The sequence below is a fragment of the Cynoglossus semilaevis genome, chromosome 18 (assembly GCF_000523025.1).
Source record: "Cynoglossus semilaevis isolate Cse_v1.0 chromosome 18, Cse_v1.0, whole genome shotgun sequence".
In the NCBI taxonomy this organism is placed as follows: domain Eukaryota; kingdom Metazoa; phylum Chordata; class Actinopteri; order Pleuronectiformes; family Cynoglossidae; genus Cynoglossus; species Cynoglossus semilaevis.
The window spans coordinates 5,120,554-5,140,807 of record NC_024324.1 but is presented as its reverse complement, the minus strand read 5'-3'; the positions used below and the strand labels follow the sequence as shown (position 1 = coordinate 5,140,807).

Sequence of the window (20,254 nt, the reverse complement as noted above, 5' to 3'; positions counted from 1 at the left end):
TGATCCGCTTCCGCTTCTGTCCTATGATGTGGAGAAATTGTCCCGGATAGGAAGGAAGGAAGATGTGGGGAGCAGCACCGATTGACTCCAGAGAGCCTGTCCTTATTATTCACCTCCTTCCTCCTCCTTCTCTTTCCCCTTTAGGTTAACATACTATGCTATAACTCCCCGGAGAATTAAAGGCGTCTCCTTCCTTCTCTAACGGAGAACATGGCTGTGTTAAAGATACAAGAACAGGTAACCTTATCTCTTATCTCTGAGCTCCAACAATCTACCGTTAAGTTTCTTCTCCGGTGCCATTGACGCTACTTTGCTAGTTTTTGCGTTTGAACTAGTCAACAGCGTTAAGGGTTTGCGTTTGTATCAAAGTGAGCATTCAGCATTAAATATACGATATATTTAAAGTTGGTGACTGTGACAACAACCAGTCGGTAAACAGAACATTTTGCCGTTGCTTTTGTTCGCTTCACGGTTTAATCTCCTGACAGTTGACACGTTAGCCCACTAGCTTAGCGGTAACTCCTGTGAACATAACCAGCAGGGGAAACTGTTACGTCACTCGTTGTCACAATTCAACTGTCTATTCTGTTTGTCAGAAAAAGTAAAATGACAGCTTTGTAAGGTTTTGATAGCGATTTTTAAAAAAAAACGTTTCTAGCAGCTCCTGTCTGATGGTGATGGAGCGTAGAACGCAGCTGGATGATAGCTAGTGTAGTAACAAAGCTGCTAACTCGCTGTTGTTATTGTGTAACTTGTTTGTGTTAAAAGCCGTATCAGGCTTTGTTTTGACTTGAAATCCATGGGTGAATTTCTTGGCATTTTCTTGCTTGCTCAGCTGCCTCTTTGCTGTGGACAGCTGTGGACAGTCACCTGTTGCTGGAGATAAGTGTGTCAGACTAAAATAGCAGGTGGTGCTGGCTCTCAAATGTGTCTCCAGCTAAATGTGTGAAATAAACACACATATATACAGGATCCAGTCACCTCCAAAAGAAAAGTTGCTGACGCCCGAAAGAATTGTAGTGGTCATCAGACTTACTTATAAATTCTCTTTTCAGAGGCCCCCACTCCCTGGGCTGTGGACCCAGGACTGGCCATTTGGTACTGGGCTATAGGGGGAAAATAAAAGAAAACCCATATCTTTGCATAGTAGTTGTTGTCACGTGTATAGCAGTGCCAGAATCAAGAATCTTTGAATCTTTGGGGAGCACAAAGCACCACAGAGTGGATAGAATATTGCTGTACCTATGAGGTTTATCAGGCTTTAATATTTTTGTTAGATATCTGCATAGGGAAGCTGAGATGACGATTGATTATAATCTGTTTTTTTGTCCTTGTCTGTATGTTCTCATCTCAGACTCTTGATATTTTTATCTACATAGACATGGGCTTGAAACCGCGAGGACTGGACTTAATATTTTCTCAATCGATTTGGCATAGGACTACTAGGACTCCATGGTTTTCAGTGACTCGGCAGACGTGACTTGGACTCAGCTAAAAATTGTATTCAGTGACTCAGACTCTGACTTAAAGGTGCATTCCATCCATCTGAAGCAACAGACGGGGTACAAAAGAGGAGAAAGGGAGGGCACAGACAGTTTAGGGTGGGTTAAGAGATTACCGTTGAGGTTGATTAGCAAAAGGTTTTACGATGCTAGTAAGACCTACAAGGGCAAATTGATCATCTAATGTTGTGCAGTGTCAGTTAAAGATGCAACGGTGAGAGAATGTGTATGAATTGGACAAGAACATTACGGCGATAGAGTTGTTCAGACAGGAGGAAAAGAAGAAGAGCGTAGAGAGGATTTGTCAAGGTAGAGGATGAAGATGGGGGAAGGAGCAGAAGATTAAAAAATGGTTAATATTTAATTAGACTATGGCAACATCAAATAAACACACAAAATGAGTATTGTTTTCATGATAATTGAAGTAATGCTTTAAACCGTAGAGAAAACTACTGACTTAAGGTCAGTCATTGTGAAGTTCCCTGGTCTGTCCTGGGCTGTCCTTGCTCCTGAACAGTGACGGACATGCATCAAACGGAAGACTGCGTCTGTGATTACATCTCCGTTCTATTCTTCATTGTTCTTATCTATACAGCTTTTGTGAAACAAACAAATGGACAAAAATAGTCTCCCTTTCTTTGTCCATGGCTACCGTGTGTCCTCTAGAGGGTGCTCTGTTTCTTACATGAGTACTGTGGTGTCTGATGTCGATGTCCTGCCTAAGGAAAGAAATGGTGGAAAGCATTAATGGGAACACACAATGAAAGCAGAAGGTCAAACACAGAAGTGACTCATGTATTTTTGTGCTCATTTATTCAGGATTTTTTTTTCTTTTTGCATACTTCAGCAGCTGCCCCTAATACACAGTTTGAATACTGTCTATACACGACATCTTGTTTGTGCCACACGTTAGTCACATACTAGTGTATAATAGTACAGTATATTGCAGTTTGCTTTTATGTACAGTCTAATATGCAACATCCGGCTACTGATGGACTTACAGATGTTACGGATCAGCAAAAACCTAACTGCCATTCAAAACCAAATGCCTGTTAAAGATCAGTATGAATGTCATTCACTGGCTTAGTCACAAAACAAAAATAAGGAGTATCTATATTATCTGGATATTAATGATTATAATTCAGCAGCATTAGGTGTGATGCTGCGTCGTCATTGTCTGCTCTTCTCACAGCTCTACAGCTACATTTAGAGTCAGTGAAAAATACCAACTTTAATTGTATTTAATTCATAGTGATGACACCCTCCATATCATTTATGCAGTGTCATGACATGTGATAAAAAAAATACATAACATCATCTCTTGATTTTTATTTTATTTTATTTTATTTTTTGAAAGCCATCAGCTTTGTCATTGCTGCTGTCCCAGCATGGGGACAGATTTGGAAAACATGCTGTCCTTTGAACGTCTGGACTGGGATTAAATTACACTGAGAGTATTCTTCTGCAGGGTCAAAACAGAGGTCAGCTGGCCTGCATATTTTATCACATGTGTCAGACTGTTTTCTTCCTAAGATCACAAATCTATATGACCGTGTCAGGATGAACACAGACTTTTATTATTTTTTATTTTTGTGTGCCTCGTCAAAATATGTGTTTCCAGATGTGTCTGTTGCGCGAGTTTTTATTGCATCGATTGCATGAAGCAGTTCAACCAGGGACTCATTTCTCTTTGGCAAATTTTTGCAAAACTGCATTGTAAATAACTTTTTACTCTAACTTTTTGCAACCCTCAGTCATTGGAAGTGCAGTAGAGTTGTCTTGTCTGTTTTGTTTTTTTCAGTCTTTTGCTGCTGTCTGTAATATCATTTTGTTTGCCACTGAAAATGGAAGATTATAGCTATGTGTCACATGGAGTTTAAAAATGGTAATCTCATCAGACCCAATGTTTAGGACTGTGGAAAGAATCCATATAAAAGAATATCTCTCTCATCTTTCCTCCCTCCCTCTCTCCATTCCTCCCTCCCTCCGTCCCTCCCTCTGAGTTAATGGGGCTGTGTGGCTTGGCAGATATGCTCATTTTAGGATCTGTGTTGAATATGAAGGAGACGCAGACACACAAAGACAGATGCACGTACAGACTAGTGTTGTTAGCAGCCCTCTCTTTCTCTGACAAAGCTGGTTTGTTTCAATTTTCTAATGAGTAAATGGGGACTTGTGCTATGCCACAGATATGAAACAAAGGAAGTATGAACACACACACACACGTCATGTGCCAAGCTGGTATCCATTTCTGTTATTTTCCTTAATTTAGAAGAACAGGACACTTCTGCCTCCAAATTGACTTCAGATATAAAAACCAAAATGTTCTATTTCCACAATGCTGTGGGTTTATGATTTTCAGATTAAGAGGAAGCAAAAAAAGCTTACTGTGCCCCAAGCAATTAATAACATATATTTCTTGTAAAGTAATAAAGTGAAATGTGGCATTAAGTAATCTGTTGATTAAATTAGGAGTAAGTTATTATAAAAGGATGCATCTCAGGAAAGATGTAAAGTTAGCATCCATTGTAATTGATATACAGTCTGAAGAACAGATGCACAATTGTGGGAGTTGAACTAATGCTCTGTTTCTGCCAGCTAGCATGTCCAAATACCAGTAACGATACTGCTGCAGAAACCAAACCAAACAGATACCTGAGCAGATACTTCAAAAAAGCTCCTCCAAAACAAATATTAAACCTAAAACTAAACTAAATCAGCCTGCAGAACAACTTTAAGTTTAGCCAACTTCTTGGGAAAATTAGTCACCAAGGTTATCTTAACAAACCTTATTCTAACCGCCCATTACAGCACTGAGCACCCGGTGATCTGACAGATATGGACAACTGTACGTGCAATGTGTCGACAAGGCTTTTATTACAGATTATTTTCATGGGTAAACCACAGATTTGCATACTGGCTCAGAATGAGCTGCGAGCCGATCCTGCGTGTTTCCTAAAGTCTCACTTGTGCTTTGAATTTTCAATTCACCACTGTTCATTGAAAAATGACTAAGTTATACTACTTTTAAATATTCGTAGCCAAATAGACCTGACCATTCAAGCCAAGGGCAGCGTCTCTGCAGTTATTCTAGAAAATTGATACACTGTAGTTAACAGATTAACTTTCGTTCGTGATAGTCTTTGCTAGTAAATACTACTTATTTTGTACTGTGTGTCAGATAGTCTTTCTCGCTCTCTCTCTCACTCTCGCTCACCCTCTTTTCCATCCTCCCTCCCACTGTCCCCTCCCCCTTTTTACCTCTTCATTTTAAAGAGCTGGCTTCAGCATTCTGTCCAAAACTAGCTAAGCATTCCCACACACACAAGGTGCTGCAGCCCCTGTCTGTGCCAATCAAAGGCTCTGTGTTTCGGGGGAGGAGGGACGGGGAGAGCGAAGCTGAGAGAGAGAGTGTTTGTCTGTGTGTGTGTGTGTGTGTGTATTCCTGACTGCAGCACAGCAGACAGGGTCCTGTACAGTATGTCGCTTCCTGTGCGCTGCTAGGCAGCGCAAGCTCATTCTGCCGCATGCTGCTTACCGACACCATTACGCAAAGGAATTCCCTGCTGCCTCGGCTTCTGCTGCTTACAGGCAGTGTGGGTTAGTGGGAGGAGGAGAGAGGAGTCATAAAATCCAAAAAAGAAAGGAAGAATAATTGGAGAGTCACACAGCCAAACAGCACTGACTGGCAGAGGATGCAACTGGATTTCACTCTGGATTTTACATGAGGATGGGTAGCGATTTGTCCAAGGACATCGGTCTTGTTTGGATTTCTTATTCTCCTTTTTGCTCCATGTTCCTAAATGCTGCACATATGTAATCTGAAAAAACCTGTGAAACTGTGAGTATGTGTGTGTGAATGTTTGTTCCTGATGCGGTCAGAGCGGGCTAGCCGTGTGTGCATTGTGGTGCTGGAGGAGGTGGAGGAAGACGAGCCTTCCTCTTCACCCCCACCTCCCAGGCCTAAGTCTTCTCCAGATCGCAGGTCCCATCATGCCTCTCGACGGGCTGCAGTGCAAGAAGACAAGGTGAGATGGCCTCATCATTTTCCTGATAAACTGATTCATTCAGTCATGTTCCGGTTGAATCCAGTTCTGGTACAAAGGACAGCGTTTGCTTGAATTTCTGATGTGACACTGCACTTCCATCAGTCTTTTCTCATTCTGACGCTAAAGCCTGTACGGCTTTACTTTGTCAGACGTCCTAATCTGTCAAAATACAGTCTGCTGTCTCATGATAAATATAGCCCCAATGTTATCACAAATAAAGCTTTTGGTATAAGGTGACTGTTGGGCATTGATTGCATAGATTATCAGTTAAGCCCAGGCCTTTGTAGTCCTCTTTGCTAGCTTCTTTACTGGCTCTGTAAAAGGAAAATTGAAATGGAGTAACAATAAGTCTTCACTTCACGAAAGCGGCTCATTGAAGTGTACAGTGATGTAAGCAGCGCAAATGTGTCGTCCCTCATGACAGGGTCCGTCCTGTCACTCTGTGTTTTTCTTCTTGATCTTTGACATAGTTTCTGTACTCATCATAGTAATACACATGAGACAGATAACAACATGCCTGACAGCCACGCTTATTTTTAGTTGGAATGAAATTAGAGATGGATGATGGGAATCCATGGCGAGGTTGAGAGGAAGTAACAGGACCACTTTGTAGTGCTTATCAAGTATTTTACTGAATGGCATACTTGAAGTCTACCCTTAAATTGGCTGCTCCTGCTGGAAGATGGGGGTGCACACATAGATAGATTTCTGTAGTGCAGCTCACTAGTTTTCCGATTTCTTTTTCCTTTTGCCTTTTTGACAAACCCATGAAGCTTGAGCAATGTAAGTAGCTTACGAAAAATAATGATTTTCTGTTGCTGCCTTGCGTGCAGGCACCAGCAGTTATTCATAAAGTTGACTAAACAGATGATTCATGTAAATTAACATGTGGTAAAGTGGTAACTTGGTTCGTAAATGATCAGGATCTTAATGACCGTAAACTGAATATGAATTCTATTCAGTTTAGTGTCATAGAATAAAAACAAAACAGGCCTTTCAAACCGTGGGGTTCTTTAAATCTGCTTTTGCTGTGGTTTAGTTCTCTTTGTCATTATCAGTAACTCTGTTACTTACTCACAACAAGTCATCAGTACCAGGACTGCTGCAGGAACTAAAATATTTTTTCAATGTCAACTGAAATGAACTTACTTTTTAAAAAAGCATGCGTCTTATATGAAAACAAGGAAGTGTTTGTCCAGATTTACTTAATTTATAATTAATGAATTATTACTTTTCTGGATGGTGATTTACTTTAGGCAAATGATCAGTGTCTAAAGAGGCTGGACACAGTTCATATTATTACGTTTTACATTTTATTATTGGCTGTGAAGTCATATCACATCATCGTACCTTGTTGGCCACTTCAGTAGCCAGCAGGGAGTTTAAGTTGAGCCTGTATCTTTCCACTTCATGTTCACTGCACTCTTTTTGTTGTCTATTTTGCATCATTTATATTTTATGTTTAAAAAAACATTTTTTATTTCTGCCATTTATGTCCTATTAGCAAAAGCAAATACATTTGGAAAATGTATAATTTATAATTTGTGAGTTTGTCTCTTTAACAAATCCCAGCCAGTATCCAGCAGCACCATGGGTTCATGATGTTCACATATGTTGAGATTTACATAATCTAACTAACAGGAGAAGAAGAGTGTTGATGATGTTTTTGCAGCTGCCTACTGGAGGGGATTAGCTTTTGTCAGGAACACAGTTCCAGGTGTAATGTGCTTTAATAATTCCGATAAACAGTTATGGAAAAGTGAAAATGCTTGGGTGTTTAAAGATAACCCCCCCTTTATTGTTCTTCTCACACTGCACCTGTCTTTTACACCACTGTTGACATTGTTGAGGTGGTTCCAAAACCACGTGGAAAAAGAACAGCATGCCTTTAACCCTCAAATGTTGGACCTCAACATTTATGTAACGGTGTGTGTCAGTGCAGTGCAGCTTGTACTTTCATAAACAGATTTTGGCTGCCTTTGGCTTTCTTCCAACATGGTATTATAATATCTGTGTGTGAGAATCTCTGATTAGTAAACCCCTCGGCAGGTAACACCACGGTCAACAGAGAAAATGAAGTTTAGCAGTTTTGTTTATCATCTTCTTTTTTCTCTGTTTTCCTGCAGCCATCGTTGCTAAGAGCCATCTTCAACCTGGACCCAGATGAAGTGCGCTCTCTCATTTTTAAGAAGGAGGATGTTAACATTCAGGTAAGACAAAATAGTTTTACCAGAATTATACACTCCCTTTAATATAGGAGTTGATCCACAAGAAATAAATCTACTGCTTAAATTTACTGTATCCTAAATAACAAACTGTAGGTGGCACTTGGTTTGTTAACAGAGAAGCCTTAACGCTCCTGAAGTTTGTGGTCATAGTGTGCATCTGTCTAATAGTTTGATGTGTTTATCTCTCTACCTGTGTATGTGTCCTATGGGGAGCTGGATGAAATGTTGGTGCTGCTTAAAAAAGTCCAAGAGGAAACACTGCCAGTTGTTGTTGTACCATGGAGAAATGTGCCCATATTTTTTCTCTTTTCAATCGTGAGACACCAGACCATTTATCTGGAGATGGATATCTACTAAGACACTCTGCACCTTTAAAGCTGAAAATGTTGTATTTTGTTCGGAATCAGCCTTGGAATTCTTCTACTGAAAAATCATAGCATTTCCGAGAAACATAAAACATCTTGTCCTAAGAATGTGTCAGAATAGGCTGCAGATTTATAGTGCCTTGGTGCAGAAATGCATCATCAAATCCATGCAACCACTCCTTGCCTTCAAAGACCAATCCTTTATTGGATGCTCCTTACATACCCAGTCTTAATTTAAATTCCTCTTAAAGTTACTTGAAAAAAATAGCTGTCTCTCAGAATCTCAGACTCTTGCTCTGTTTCTTTCTCAGCATGTATAAAGTGTGTTGAAGGCATTGAATTTTAAATGTTATACAATCCGAGAACAGTTTGGAATTAAGTAACATTTAAATCATTTCCTTGTCTCTTTGTTTGTTAAGTAAAAGTTGGGATGTTTTGCTAAGTTCAGTTTTTAAGTATTAATTGCATTTAAAGGTGTACAAACTTTTCAGGAAACAGGGTTTATGTGTACAGTACTGTTTTGTTTGCTCTTAGTGCTGCCCTGTGTATGTACGGCACCTTGAAGAGCAGCAGTTGGTAGACAGAAGCCCAGGCTACAATTGACCTGTGCATTGATTGATCGATTGACTTTGAGTCCCTCCTGGCAGCTCCTTCCTTCCTCCATTTCATAAAGCTGTCAACAAGAGCAGGACACATGAACATTTCAGAACAAAACTTTCAAATGACCTTTACCTGACCTCACACTCTATATTTGTCCATTATCATTTCCTTCACTTTGTTCGTTGGACACATTTCTTTACATTCCACCCCAATAGTTTTCCTCATCCGTGGCTGTAATAATGCTACCATCATCATACTGCGTCTTCATGGAGTCAGCAACACCGGCTCAGAACCACTGTGGTCACGTGACTTTTGTTTATAGCTCCACTCTGCTGATTGTGCTCTCATGTTCTGAAGGAGAGGCAGTGGGGGGAGGGTGGGGTCTAAATAAAGAGATGGAGCAAATTGAAAACTACGAGTGACCGGATGATGGACTTTTTGCCCCTCATGGACCCAGTCTCCTATTTCTTGTGGTCTGCAAGTGTAAAGTTTATAGATTGTGTTAGGGGAGGAGGGGTCGGGGATTGATTGATGATTCAAATTATGCATTGTATGTTTTATTTGAAAATCTTTAAGGACAATGAGAAGAGGACACCTCTCCATGCTGCAGCCTATCTGGGAGATGCTGAGATCATTGAACTGCTCATACTTTCAGGTAAACACAGCAGCATATTGATTTATAAATGTAGCAGCTTGTTGCTGGTTTTTTTTTTTGCTGCACAGAAGTGTTATCACAATAAAATATATTTTATTCTGTCTGAAATTTACAGTGACTAGTTCAGACCAAGCTGAAAGCATCTCTAAACAAAAGAAATTGAAAATAAAATAATTCCTTTAGTCTTTTTTACTTGACCAAAGGAAGTAAATGTTTCCACTTCCATCTGCAGGGATGTTATTTTCTTGTTATGGTTTTGGCTTTCTCCCAATGTCTGCGTTCAATCAGTCTAAATCTGGGTGCGTATGTCTACCAGTGGTTTAATTAGAGCAGGTAGTGGTGCCGTTACAATTCCATAGAGCCATAAGCAGTCGTCGTCAGTTTCACACTCGTGTGTATGCTCACTTCTCTGGTCATCTTGGTGATGTTTCACCTGATCTGTCAATCATCTGATAGGATCTCTGTCGGCTCACTTGTCTGTAACGTGAGCATGTCAAGAGGCGGAGCCATCACAGGCGTAACGTGAAAAAATTGTGTGTGTGTGTCATGTGTCCTGTGTTTCTCAATAATTTGAAGAGCTGGCAACAGCTGCAGCCTATGGGCTATTTTAACCCCTAATGCTCTGCCAGATTGGCTCATGGGTATTTTGTCTTTCTGTCTCTGTATTAGCTAATAAAACCCTTGGTACATTAGTCAGGGTGACAGCCTTTTTGAACGAAGCAGTTGTTAGGGCAGTTATCAAGTTGTTTGTTTGTTTTTTAACATGTTTACAGCATGATAAAAAATGTGTCTACTGCACACACATGGTTTTCTTTTCATTCTTCCAAGGAGCCCGAGTTAACGCCAAAGATAACAAGTGGTTGACGCCTCTTCACCGAGCTGTTGCTTCTTGTAGTGAGGTAACACAAAAATGTTTTTTACTCTTGGCTACGGACACACAACTCTCTTTTTTTGTTCCCAGCTAAAGATGCACATGATATGCCACACCTGCTCATCACCTGACCACTAGATTGTGCTACATCTTGACCTGAATACTCACCAAAATAGTATTGTTGCTTAATGCTTAGATAAGAGCTGTTCTCCTCTACAACAAAAAAGAAATACCTTTTAACTCATTTTAGCATTATTTCACAAATACAGTCATAAGAAAATATCGATGGAGTTGTGATACAGACGGATATGATGCAGACTAAAAGAGGTTAGAGCAGACTTCTAAGACTGAAGGTCTGTGAAAGAAAACCTCGCACCTGATCACACTGGCCTGCACTTGGACAGAACATTGTGGATCTCAACAGAAGAGCCTTTGTCTGCAGACTCATGCCCTCTCTCCAAACAGGATGCAGTGGCAGTGCTTCTGAAGCACAGCGCCGACGTCAACGCTCGTGACAAGAACTGGCAGACGCCGCTCCACGTTGCAGCGAGCAACAAAGCGATTCGCTGTGCCGAGGCTTTGGTCCCACTTCTCAGCAACGTCAATGTTTCGGACAGAGCAGGACGCACTGCTTTGCATCACGCTGCCTTTAGTGGACATGTAGAGGTGAGTGCTTCTTTTTTATATCTCATGTTACCTTGCTGCAGATGTCTAATTTTCCTCCTTTTGTCAGATTGTGAAACTGCTCCTATCCAGAGGAGCTAACATCAACGCATTTGATAAAAAGGACCGGAGGGCCATTCACTGGGCAGCCTACATGGGTAAGATGGTTGTGATGGGATCTTAAAGTCTAAAATATTAAATACTTTAAATAAAAAACTTAACTCTTCTTATGTTTTTGTGTCAGGTCACCTGGAGGTGGTGAAGGTTCTAGTGGCCAGTGGAGCTGAGGTGGACTGTAAGGACAAAAAGGCTTATACCCCTCTTCACGCCGCTGCCTCCAGTGGGATGAGCAGCACAGTGCACTACCTGCTGAGCCTTGGTGTCCCTGTCAGTACATACGTATACAAAAGAAATGTATATATAAAAAACACAAAAAAGGATGTAGCACAGGATCTGAAACAAACATTGAGTCCTCACATTGAGCATAAATGAAAATGCTACCAAATGTCTATAATTGGGTTTGTGTTTTCAACAGTAGAAACAAAATCAAGGAGCAAATGTTTGTATATGGTTAAAATTCAGAAAAAATATACATGACTAAAAATGCACTGATTTGTCTTAGAAAACTTATAAATTACCTTTTTTATGTTTAAAGAAGAAATATATGTTTTGGTACATCAACCACCATAGCTAGGGAAATGATTGAAAATAGTAATGATTCCATTGTACTGTAGTTGGATGATTTATGTGAGAATTGTTCATAATGTACTGTTTGGTACATTATGTTTTTTTATTCTGTCTTTTCCCAGGTAAACGATGTCAACACATATGGTAACACACCGCTGCAGTTAGCCTGTTATAATGGACAGGATGTGGTGGTCAGTGAACTCATCGAGAGAGGGGCCAGTGTGAATCAGGTGTGTGGATTCAAGACACCAGCTGAGTTTATGGAATCAGAGAAGAAGAAAATAGATGTTTTCTGCTGCCTCAAATAGTCAGTCTTAGTATTAAATCAAGAAATAAACAGGTTTCAATAATACAGTGATATAACGGAGGAAAACAAGGCTGTGTGATATGTTTGATCTTTTGTGTTTAATTGTGTTGTTTTGTGTCTTTATTTCAGGTGAATGAAAGAGGGTTTTCTGCTCTCCATTTTGCTTCTTCCTCACGACAGGGGGCGCTCTGTCAGGAGCTCCTCTTGGCCCATGGAGCTCACATTAACATGCAGGTTTGTTTTGACACTACACTAAACACCAAAACCAGGACACAAAAAAAAGAGTCCAGGCACAAGCAGCAGGATCCAGTGCAGTGTAGTGGTGTGAAACGTGTGACATCATATTTAAAAAAAAAATACAAGACTGTGTTGCCACTTTTTAACTCATTTTGTAGCAGTGAGTGAAAATGAAAGTGTTGTTAACACTCCAGTCACAGTGATAGAAACTGATACCACCTCCTCTCTGCCTCATGGTGCAGGACCATATGGAAGAGAAACAGGGAGGTGGGGGCTCCCTGAGGCTGCAAGCTGCTCTCAGAGAGAGAATGTTTGCCTGTAGTAAAAAAAAAAAACATTGAGCAATGTTTGCATTTTAAAAGCTTTTGACATCAGTGTTGGGCTGAAACATAATCACAGACAAATAACCATTCATGTCATTGGCACAGAGGAGTTTAGCACAAGTAGAAAGGAATGGAAAAAAACACATGAATTACTAACTGCAAAACAAACACTAGAAACCTGCTCTACATAGATTTCCATATGTATAGAGTTTGAAGACAGGCCTTCAATAAATAAAAAATTGCACATGGTGAAGTTGATAGAAAAAATGTTTTGCCTTTGTTTTTCTACTGCTTACTTCAACGCAGAGAAGCTTTAGGAAAAAACTGTTCAACTTTCTAGTGGTATGTGGTTTTTATGGACCTGTAACGTCTGGCCTCAGCAGAAGGTCAGACAGAACAGTCGACTGAAGCTAGAGAAGACTGAGCCGAGACGTCTAAATGTTTTCTGCAGGTGGTGTGAAGGGAAGCTGCTTTTGTTTGTTGGTGGAAGCTCTGTGTTGATGATTTTTGTTGATGAATGATTGTTTCATTTACCGTTTTCTCCATGAAATAGAACGCCATTGCACCACTGACACACAGAATTGTCTTTATTTAGGAGATCATAAACAGTTATTTCTTATCTTATCCTTTGTCATTCCAGAGTAAAGATGGTAAGACTCCACTACACATGGCAGCTACACATGGACGGTTCTCCTGTTCTCAAGCCTTAATTCAAAATGGTAAGAGTCCCAACATCAACACCTTATCAGAATAGTTTTTTTCTCTTACAATTAGGATACCTATTTATTATATTTTATTATACAAAATAAAATGTCAGTATATATTTTTGAAATGCAAGAAACAGTGTACAAACGAAATACTAATTATTATGGTTATATGGTGGCATCAGTGGCCTAATGTTTTTGACCGATCCACCTGGACACAAAATAACTAATATATGTCGTTTAAAACAAGATCATTTGGGTCCAAGAGTTTTCAGGTTGTCAGAGCAGGAGGTGAAATCATGTATGTTGCATATCAATGTGAAGAAAGTCCATTTCTGTCCGCTTCTTCTTCTATGTCTTTGAAAAGTGTTGGTTGATGTATCTGTAGGAGCTGAGATTGACTTCGAAGACAAAAGCGGGAACTCTGCTCTTCACATTGCTGCTCGCTACGGCCACGAACTCATCATCACAGCGCTTGTCAAACACGGAGCCAGCACCACCAAGTCAGTATCTACTGGTATTTATCTGCTTGTCTCTCTCACTGAGTCCAATCTAAAACTAACCTTAAACTAAACTAAATTCATTAAAAAAAATTAGATGGTTACACATCGTTTCAGTCCTTGTTCATTTCTGTCATGTAGTCCACAATCACATTACCACATCATTCTCCATGTCTTGTAACGACTTGCCTTCTGGGTCGTTTATCTTCCTAGGAAAGGAATTCATGGGATGTTCCCGCTACACTTGGCAGCTCTCAGCGGTTTCTCAGACTGCTGCAGGAAACTGCTGTCCTCAGGTACTGTCATGCTGACATCTCCCCTGTCAGTTGAATCACCCGGTCGACTCAGGCATTGATGCCAGTTGTATTTATTTTTTGTGCAGGGTTTGACATAGACACCCCTGATGACTTTGGGAGGACCTGCCTTCACGCTGCTGCAGCCGGAGGGTGAGTCGTTTTCTGTCTCATCACTGTGTTCCTTTGAAGTTAGATTTATTGTTCTCTTTATGTTTCTGCTCTTCTAAGGAACCTGGAGTGTCTCAACCTGTTGTTAAACATAGGAGCGGACTTTAACAGGAAGGACAACTTTGGGAGGTGAGACACCTTTGTTTTAACCCCATGCTGTGAAAGCGCTGTGTAGAATAATAGATGTTAAAAACCTTGACCTTAATTTTCTGGACATTATAGGACTCCACTACACTATGCATCAGCCAACTGTAACTACCAGTGTGTGTTTGCCTTGGTGGGCTCCGGTGCAAGCATCAATGAGCTGGACCAGAGAGGCTGTAGCCCCCTGCACTATGCTGCTTCTGCTGACACTGATGGAAAGTACGTCTTTCAAGAATAATCACACTGATTGATAATGAGTGAAAATTGACCATTCAGTACAACTGTACAATTCAGTACAATGTCTATTTTAATACACAGTTGCAAATACAGAGATCACAATTCTTTGCTCTGACTATTGTAGTCCAATGGAGTATTGATAACAAATCCAAAGAGTTGGACTTTGTTTTCACACATACAGGCTCTTTACAGTGTACGTCAGAAATCAGCTCTGTTTCCATTGTTCAGCATCAGAGTCTGAAAAGTCAGACGGAGGTTTCTTCAAAGTAAAAACACAATGTGATCTCTTCTGTCCTGTCAGATGTGTGGAGTACCTGCTGAGGAACAACGCTGATCCCTCAGTCAGAGACAAACAGGGATACAGTGCTGTGCACTACGCCTCCGCCTACGGACGCACGCTGTGTCTGGAGCTGGTGAGTAAGCACGAGGTTATGACGTGAAGAAATGATTTAGTCACACTTTTCTTAACAGACTTTGTTTCTTACAGATGGCAAGTGAGACACCTCTTGATGTGGTAAGTACGAAATCTGAATCACTCAGTCCTACACTCAGGTAGCCCCCTCTGTTGGTAAAGGTGTTACTAAAAAGATTAAATTAAATCTCAAACTCTGTATGGCACAGAAATCTTCTGGACATTGAAATAAGGAAAAAGTATCTTCTTTTTTTTAGCTAATGGAAACTTCAGGAACAGACATCCTTAATGACTCAGAAACCCAAGCTCCCGTCAGTCCACTGCATCTGGCGGTGAGTTCATCTGTGCCAGGTCCTCTCTCAGTGCGTTTGGCTCTTAAACTGAACATGTGGCCGCGTGTCTTTGAATCACCCAGGCGTATCACGGACACTGTGGAGCTCTGGAGGTCCTGCTGGCCTCTCTGTTGGACGTAGACGTCAGGAGCCCCGAGGGTCGCACCCCGCTGAGCCTGGCCTGCTCCAGTGGTCACCAGGAGTGTGTCTCTCTGTTACTCCACCATGGGGCCTCACCTATGACTCATGACTACACACACAAAAAGACAGCCATACATGCTGCAGGTACACACACCTGATGGCGGTTTGGAGTTTTTGTTGGTGTTAGGTTGATGGTGCTGGATGTTTGGGGAATCGTCTCACGCTAAGTCTGAACTGAGTTGAATGTAACAGACAAGAATCTGAACAATGTCCGCACCTCAGTCGTAGGTTTTGAATCCTGGCAGAACAGACCACAGCTAAGAATAGAGTGAACATACATGTGAGAAAGTATGAGCAAGTAAAGCAGGTGGTTGAACGTGTTTGGTAGTTGGTTAAAACATCTAATCAGTTAAAACTGTTGATAAGTTATCAAAGACATAAATCTCCAAATTTGAGCATGTAACCATATTTTTCCTTATTTATTCTCATTTTTTGTCATAAAGAATGTTTGTCTCTGTGTTTGTGCTGTAGCTACGAATGGCCACCCCGAGTGCCTGAGCCTGATACTGAGCCACAACGACCAACACATTGACGTAGACGTGCAGGACGCCAATGGACAGTGAGTTTCTATGTGTGTCCAAGGACAAAATGGACTCAGCATGGAGACTTGGACTCCTTCACTGAGACGCTTGTCTCGTTCATATTTACCAGTCTCGGACAAACACCATTAAATCTGCTGTCTGTACACAGGACCCCCCTGATGTTGGCAGTGCTGAATGGACACACAGAGTGTGTGTACTCACTGCTGAGTCAAGGAGCCAGCGTGGTACAGCAGGACCGATGGGGGAGGACGGCACTTCACCGAGGGGTCGGGCCAGAACTTTTCCTGCAATCATGAGAAAAAAAGAAAAAAAAAACAACGCTGTGTTTTTGTTTTGTCGTCATTGCTGATGTTTCTCTTGCTTGAAATTCTCCACAGGCAGTTACAGGTCAGGAAGAGTGTGTGGAGGCTCTGCTGCAGCGGGGGGCCAGTGTGTGTGTCAGAGACATACAGGGCCGTTCCCCTCTCCACCTGGCGTCGGCCTGTGGTCGCGTGGCCGCTCTGGGCGCTCTGTTGCAGGCAACGTCCACGCCTAACACTGACACACACCTCACAGACAACCAGGGCTACACGCCACTGCACTGGGCCAGTTACAACGGTACTGGAGCAGGATGTGAACCTGATGTGTGTGTGTGTGTGTGTGTGAGACGGGATTATAACACCCCCCCCCTCGTCTTCCTGTGTCTCCAGGTTATGATGCCTGTGTTGAAGTGCTGTTGGACCAGGAGGTGTTCAGGAAGATTAAGGGCAACTCATTCAGTCCACTCCACTGTGCCGTGTAAGACACCGTTCTCCATTCAGTTTGAATGTGGAAAGAAGCTGAAGTGTAGATGTGGGTTAGAGAGAGGAAGACATTTATTTTTCTTACAGATAATTTTGTTTATTAATACTTTTTAAAACTCTTAAGATAGAAATCAACACACTTATTTACACAAACTGTGAGAAATATTTAAAAATGTCCAGCATGTGTTTGTGGAGGCCTCACCTTCATGTCAAACTGTTGTGTTTCAGTATGAACGACAATGACAGTGTGGCTGAAATGTTAATCGACTCCCTGGGCACAGCGATAGTCAACGACACTGACTGTAAGGGCAGGTAAGAGATACACCTGAGGTTTCGTTCCTGTGATGTTGACGAGCGTGACTGATGACGTCACCTGTGTTTGTACAAATACAGGACCGCGCTTCATGCTGCAGCTTTCTCCGACCACGTCGAGTGTGTGTCCCTCCTCCTGAGCCACGGGGCTCAGGTGAACGTAGTGGACAACCACGCGCACAGGACGCCGCTGATGATGGCAGCTCTAAACGGACAGACCAATGCTGTGGGTTAGTGACCTCACTAACTTACTGAGGCGTTGTCAACGTTTGATTTTTTTTTTTTCTCTAACTGTGTCCTTTTATGTTCTGTAGAAGTGCTGATGAGCAGTGGTAAAGCTGATTTAGTGCTACAGGACACACACAGGAACACAGCACTACACCTGGCCTGCAGCAAGGTGACGAGCCTGGCCTCAGTGGATCATGGGTGTTAACCATATTCAATGTCTCACTGTCTGTCGTGGCTTCTTCCTGCCCAGGGTCATGAGACGAGTGCCTTGTTGATTCTGGAGAAAATCAATGACAAGAATCTTATCAACTGCACCAACACTGCTCTGCAGACGTACGTATTCTCTGAGATGTAGGCAACGTGACTCACTTCAGCTTAGTCCAGGCATGTACTCTGGGCAATGATGACGATAACTGACCCAGGCCTTTCTCTGGAGTCAGCTTCTTTATATTCTGACTGGTAAATGTAACAACTGAATGCGACAACAATTAACACCTTTTATCCATTCAGAAATTACAGTGTTCAATTCAATTGTCAATTTTGAAAAAGTGACAAGGGGGGATGTTTGAGAACCATTACACTACAGTAAGAGAACTAACGTTATGTTGGCCAATAGCACCCTCTTCTGGAATAAGCTGCAATGACATCCAACCTGTGGCTAAATGTATTCATTTATTCAAGCCGTACACTTCAAGGCATTTTTATTTTGTATTTTACACTCACCAAACGTGTTCCTCCAGATCTTTTTTTTTTCCTGTCAGTCCTGTTGATTAACATTCTTGGTCTGGTTTCTGTCCCATAGGCCTCTGCATGTGGCGGCCAGTAAAGGACTGACGGTGGTGGTCCAGGAGCTGCTGAGGAAAGGAGCCAGTGTGTTAGCAGTGGATGAGAATGGTTAGCTGTTAGTTCACACACACACACTGATCACACACACAGTGATAGAACACTTTTTATACATTTTTTCAGGTTACACTCCAGCTCTGGCCTGCACCCCCAACCGTGATGTGGCCGACTGCCTGGCCCTCATCCTCAACTCCATGATGCCCACCTCGCCCATGGTCACCATAGCGGCATTACCTGCCTTTTCTTTACCTCACACAGTCATCAACCACCACCTGAACTCCAACCACATCTCCAAAGGGGTAGCCTTCGATGCTCTGCCCCCCCTGAGACCTGACCACGCCTCCTACTGCAGGCCTCAGCGCCCGCTGTGCTCCATCTCCGCGGACGAAGAGATGAATGACTCGGACTCAGAGACGTACTGAGAGCTGTGAGAGAAACAGCGTGGGACAGATAACCACAGCTCAGGCTGGAGAATTAGGCCACTCAGGAACCTCAGCAGCAGCGGAACAGGAACGAAAGTATGGCCAATTGATTTAATTTAATTATTTTTTAAGTGTATACACTATGTTTTTAACCATAACTGGAAAAGCATGTAGTGCAGAAAATCTCACAGGACAGTTTGAATGGTCTGAAAGAAGAAAAAAGAACAACAGTACAGTGAGGGACCAGGTGATAGGACTGTTTAAAATATATATATATATATATATATATACTTTAAAGTTTTATTTCAGTTTCTTGTTGTGGCAGATACTGAGGTCGAAACACTTTTTAAAGAGAGGACATGATTTTTGTCAGTTTTTATCTGAGCAGGTGAAAAACTGAAACAGCGAGCAGGTCAGATTTAAAACCCTTTTACCATATGATCACTTCAGGAGACACATGACTGATGGAGCAAAAGGAGATACTCTTAACCTGCAGAGCTGTACAAATACTTCTCTGTGTACTGTACTAGAGAAAGGAGAGAGTGGCTGACACTGTGCTTCCACAATATGTGTGAAAAAGAGAGTGTGTGTGTGAGAGAGAGAGATGGGGGGAGGAGGCAGAAATTTATGTAATGCTGTCTTTTAAGGAACACAGACAGGATCGAAACTAATTACTTGGTGACATGTTTATTAGGAAGTAAAAAAGGAAAAAAAAAACATTTGCTTTGACTTATTTTTGCACTCTGTGTCCCTGACACGTACACGTGTTCTAGATTAATGCACCACAGAGGAGAATGCATTTTAAATAAAGGCTAACTTTGTGTCACTAATGTACAAGATTAGAATATGTTATAAAATGACGCCCGCCGCGGTGCTTCAAAGAAACTAACTGACGACTTACGAAAGGAATCGTGAGGTCACTGACGGAAAATATGTTTTCCTGATTTATTAATATTTTGTTTATATATGTACAAAATTGCCAACTGTGTGACAATAGGTTTTTATCCCGTTTACAAGGTGTGTACAGTAACCAAAGACCTGGAAATGTTTAGGAAATTTAAAATGTATGTTCAAAGCCCTTTAAAAGTTAATGAAAAGTAACCTTTTCTGTGAAGGAGGACAGTACACTTTTTCAAAACCTGGAGCTTATCGAGTTACATGGATTATTAAAATAATTAAATTAAAGCAGTAATTTCCATTAGAGTACTTTTAATATAAGTAATTTAGCCCACTTAAAATGAAAAAGACATAAATCTTGTTGTTCATCAGATGTGTAGTATGTTATATGAGAGCATCCTGCATTTGACCTAGGTGAAGTCCAGTTGTGGTCTGGGTGAGGGTTTTGCTCTGGAGGAAATGAGGCATATGCGCCTGACATAACACTTACTAGTACCTGTAAAAATTTAAAACACATGCACATTTTGGTACAAGAAGACAAGTGGATGTACAATCAAATTGACTGAAAAATCATACATATAATAAAACTTTCCAGAACGCAAGCCCCCGTAATTAAAGTCAACTTCATTCATATGTATTGTGTTGTCATTAAGATACTTAGTGTTAGCACAACAGGTAGCGCCGCTACGTAAACACAGACAGAGGCTAGTCCCAATCACAGTCCTGCTCCGCCACAGTTTTAGTTTT

General features: G+C 41.4%; 1 protein-coding gene across 2 annotated transcripts; it reads left to right on the top strand.

Moving 5' to 3' along the window:
* The first annotated feature begins 4 nt into the window (after positions 1-4).
* LOC103394139 (serine/threonine-protein phosphatase 6 regulatory ankyrin repeat subunit A-like) lies at positions 5-20,109 on the top strand. 2 transcript variants are annotated; one of them, XM_008331310.3, is made up of 29 exons: positions 5-237; positions 7,678-7,761; positions 9,321-9,399; positions 10,228-10,298; positions 10,736-10,936; positions 11,004-11,091; positions 11,178-11,320; positions 11,743-11,850; positions 12,057-12,161; positions 13,128-13,206; positions 13,580-13,694; positions 13,905-13,987; positions 14,074-14,137; positions 14,216-14,284; positions 14,378-14,518; positions 14,838-14,949; positions 15,024-15,050; positions 15,206-15,280; positions 15,364-15,565; positions 15,953-16,040; positions 16,172-16,289; positions 16,401-16,620; positions 16,713-16,800; positions 17,034-17,117; positions 17,199-17,347; positions 17,432-17,514; positions 17,596-17,678; positions 18,148-18,239; positions 18,312-20,109. In XM_008331310.3, the coding sequence occupies exons 1-29, from the start codon at positions 211-213 to the stop codon at positions 18,608-18,610; spliced, it is 3,177 nt and encodes a 1,058-aa protein (XP_008329532.1). In that variant the 5' UTR covers positions 5-210; the 3' UTR covers positions 18,611-20,109. The 2 variants fall into 2 exon arrangements, with proteins under 2 accessions (XP_008329532.1, XP_008329531.1); XM_008331309.3 differs by lacking the exon at positions 5-237 and adding an exon at positions 5,375-5,530.
* Positions 20,110-20,254: the final 145 nt, after the last annotated feature.

What these genes read in the sequence shown, in the direction of transcription:
- LOC103394139 (XM_008331309.3), top strand. Translation starts at nt 5,375, where the DNA reads ATGCGGTCAGAGCGGGCTAGCCGTGTGTGCATTGTGGTGCTGGAGGAG. An exon ending in GCACGCTGTGTCTGGAGCTG is followed by an intron (nt 14,950 to 15,023) that starts GTGAGTAAGCAC and finishes TGTTTCTTACAG; the next exon opens with ATGGCAAGTGAGACACCTCT. An exon ending in TCAGTCCACTGCATCTGGCG is followed by an intron (nt 15,281 to 15,363) that starts GTGAGTTCATCT and finishes TGAATCACCCAG; the next exon opens with GCGTATCACGGACACTGTGG.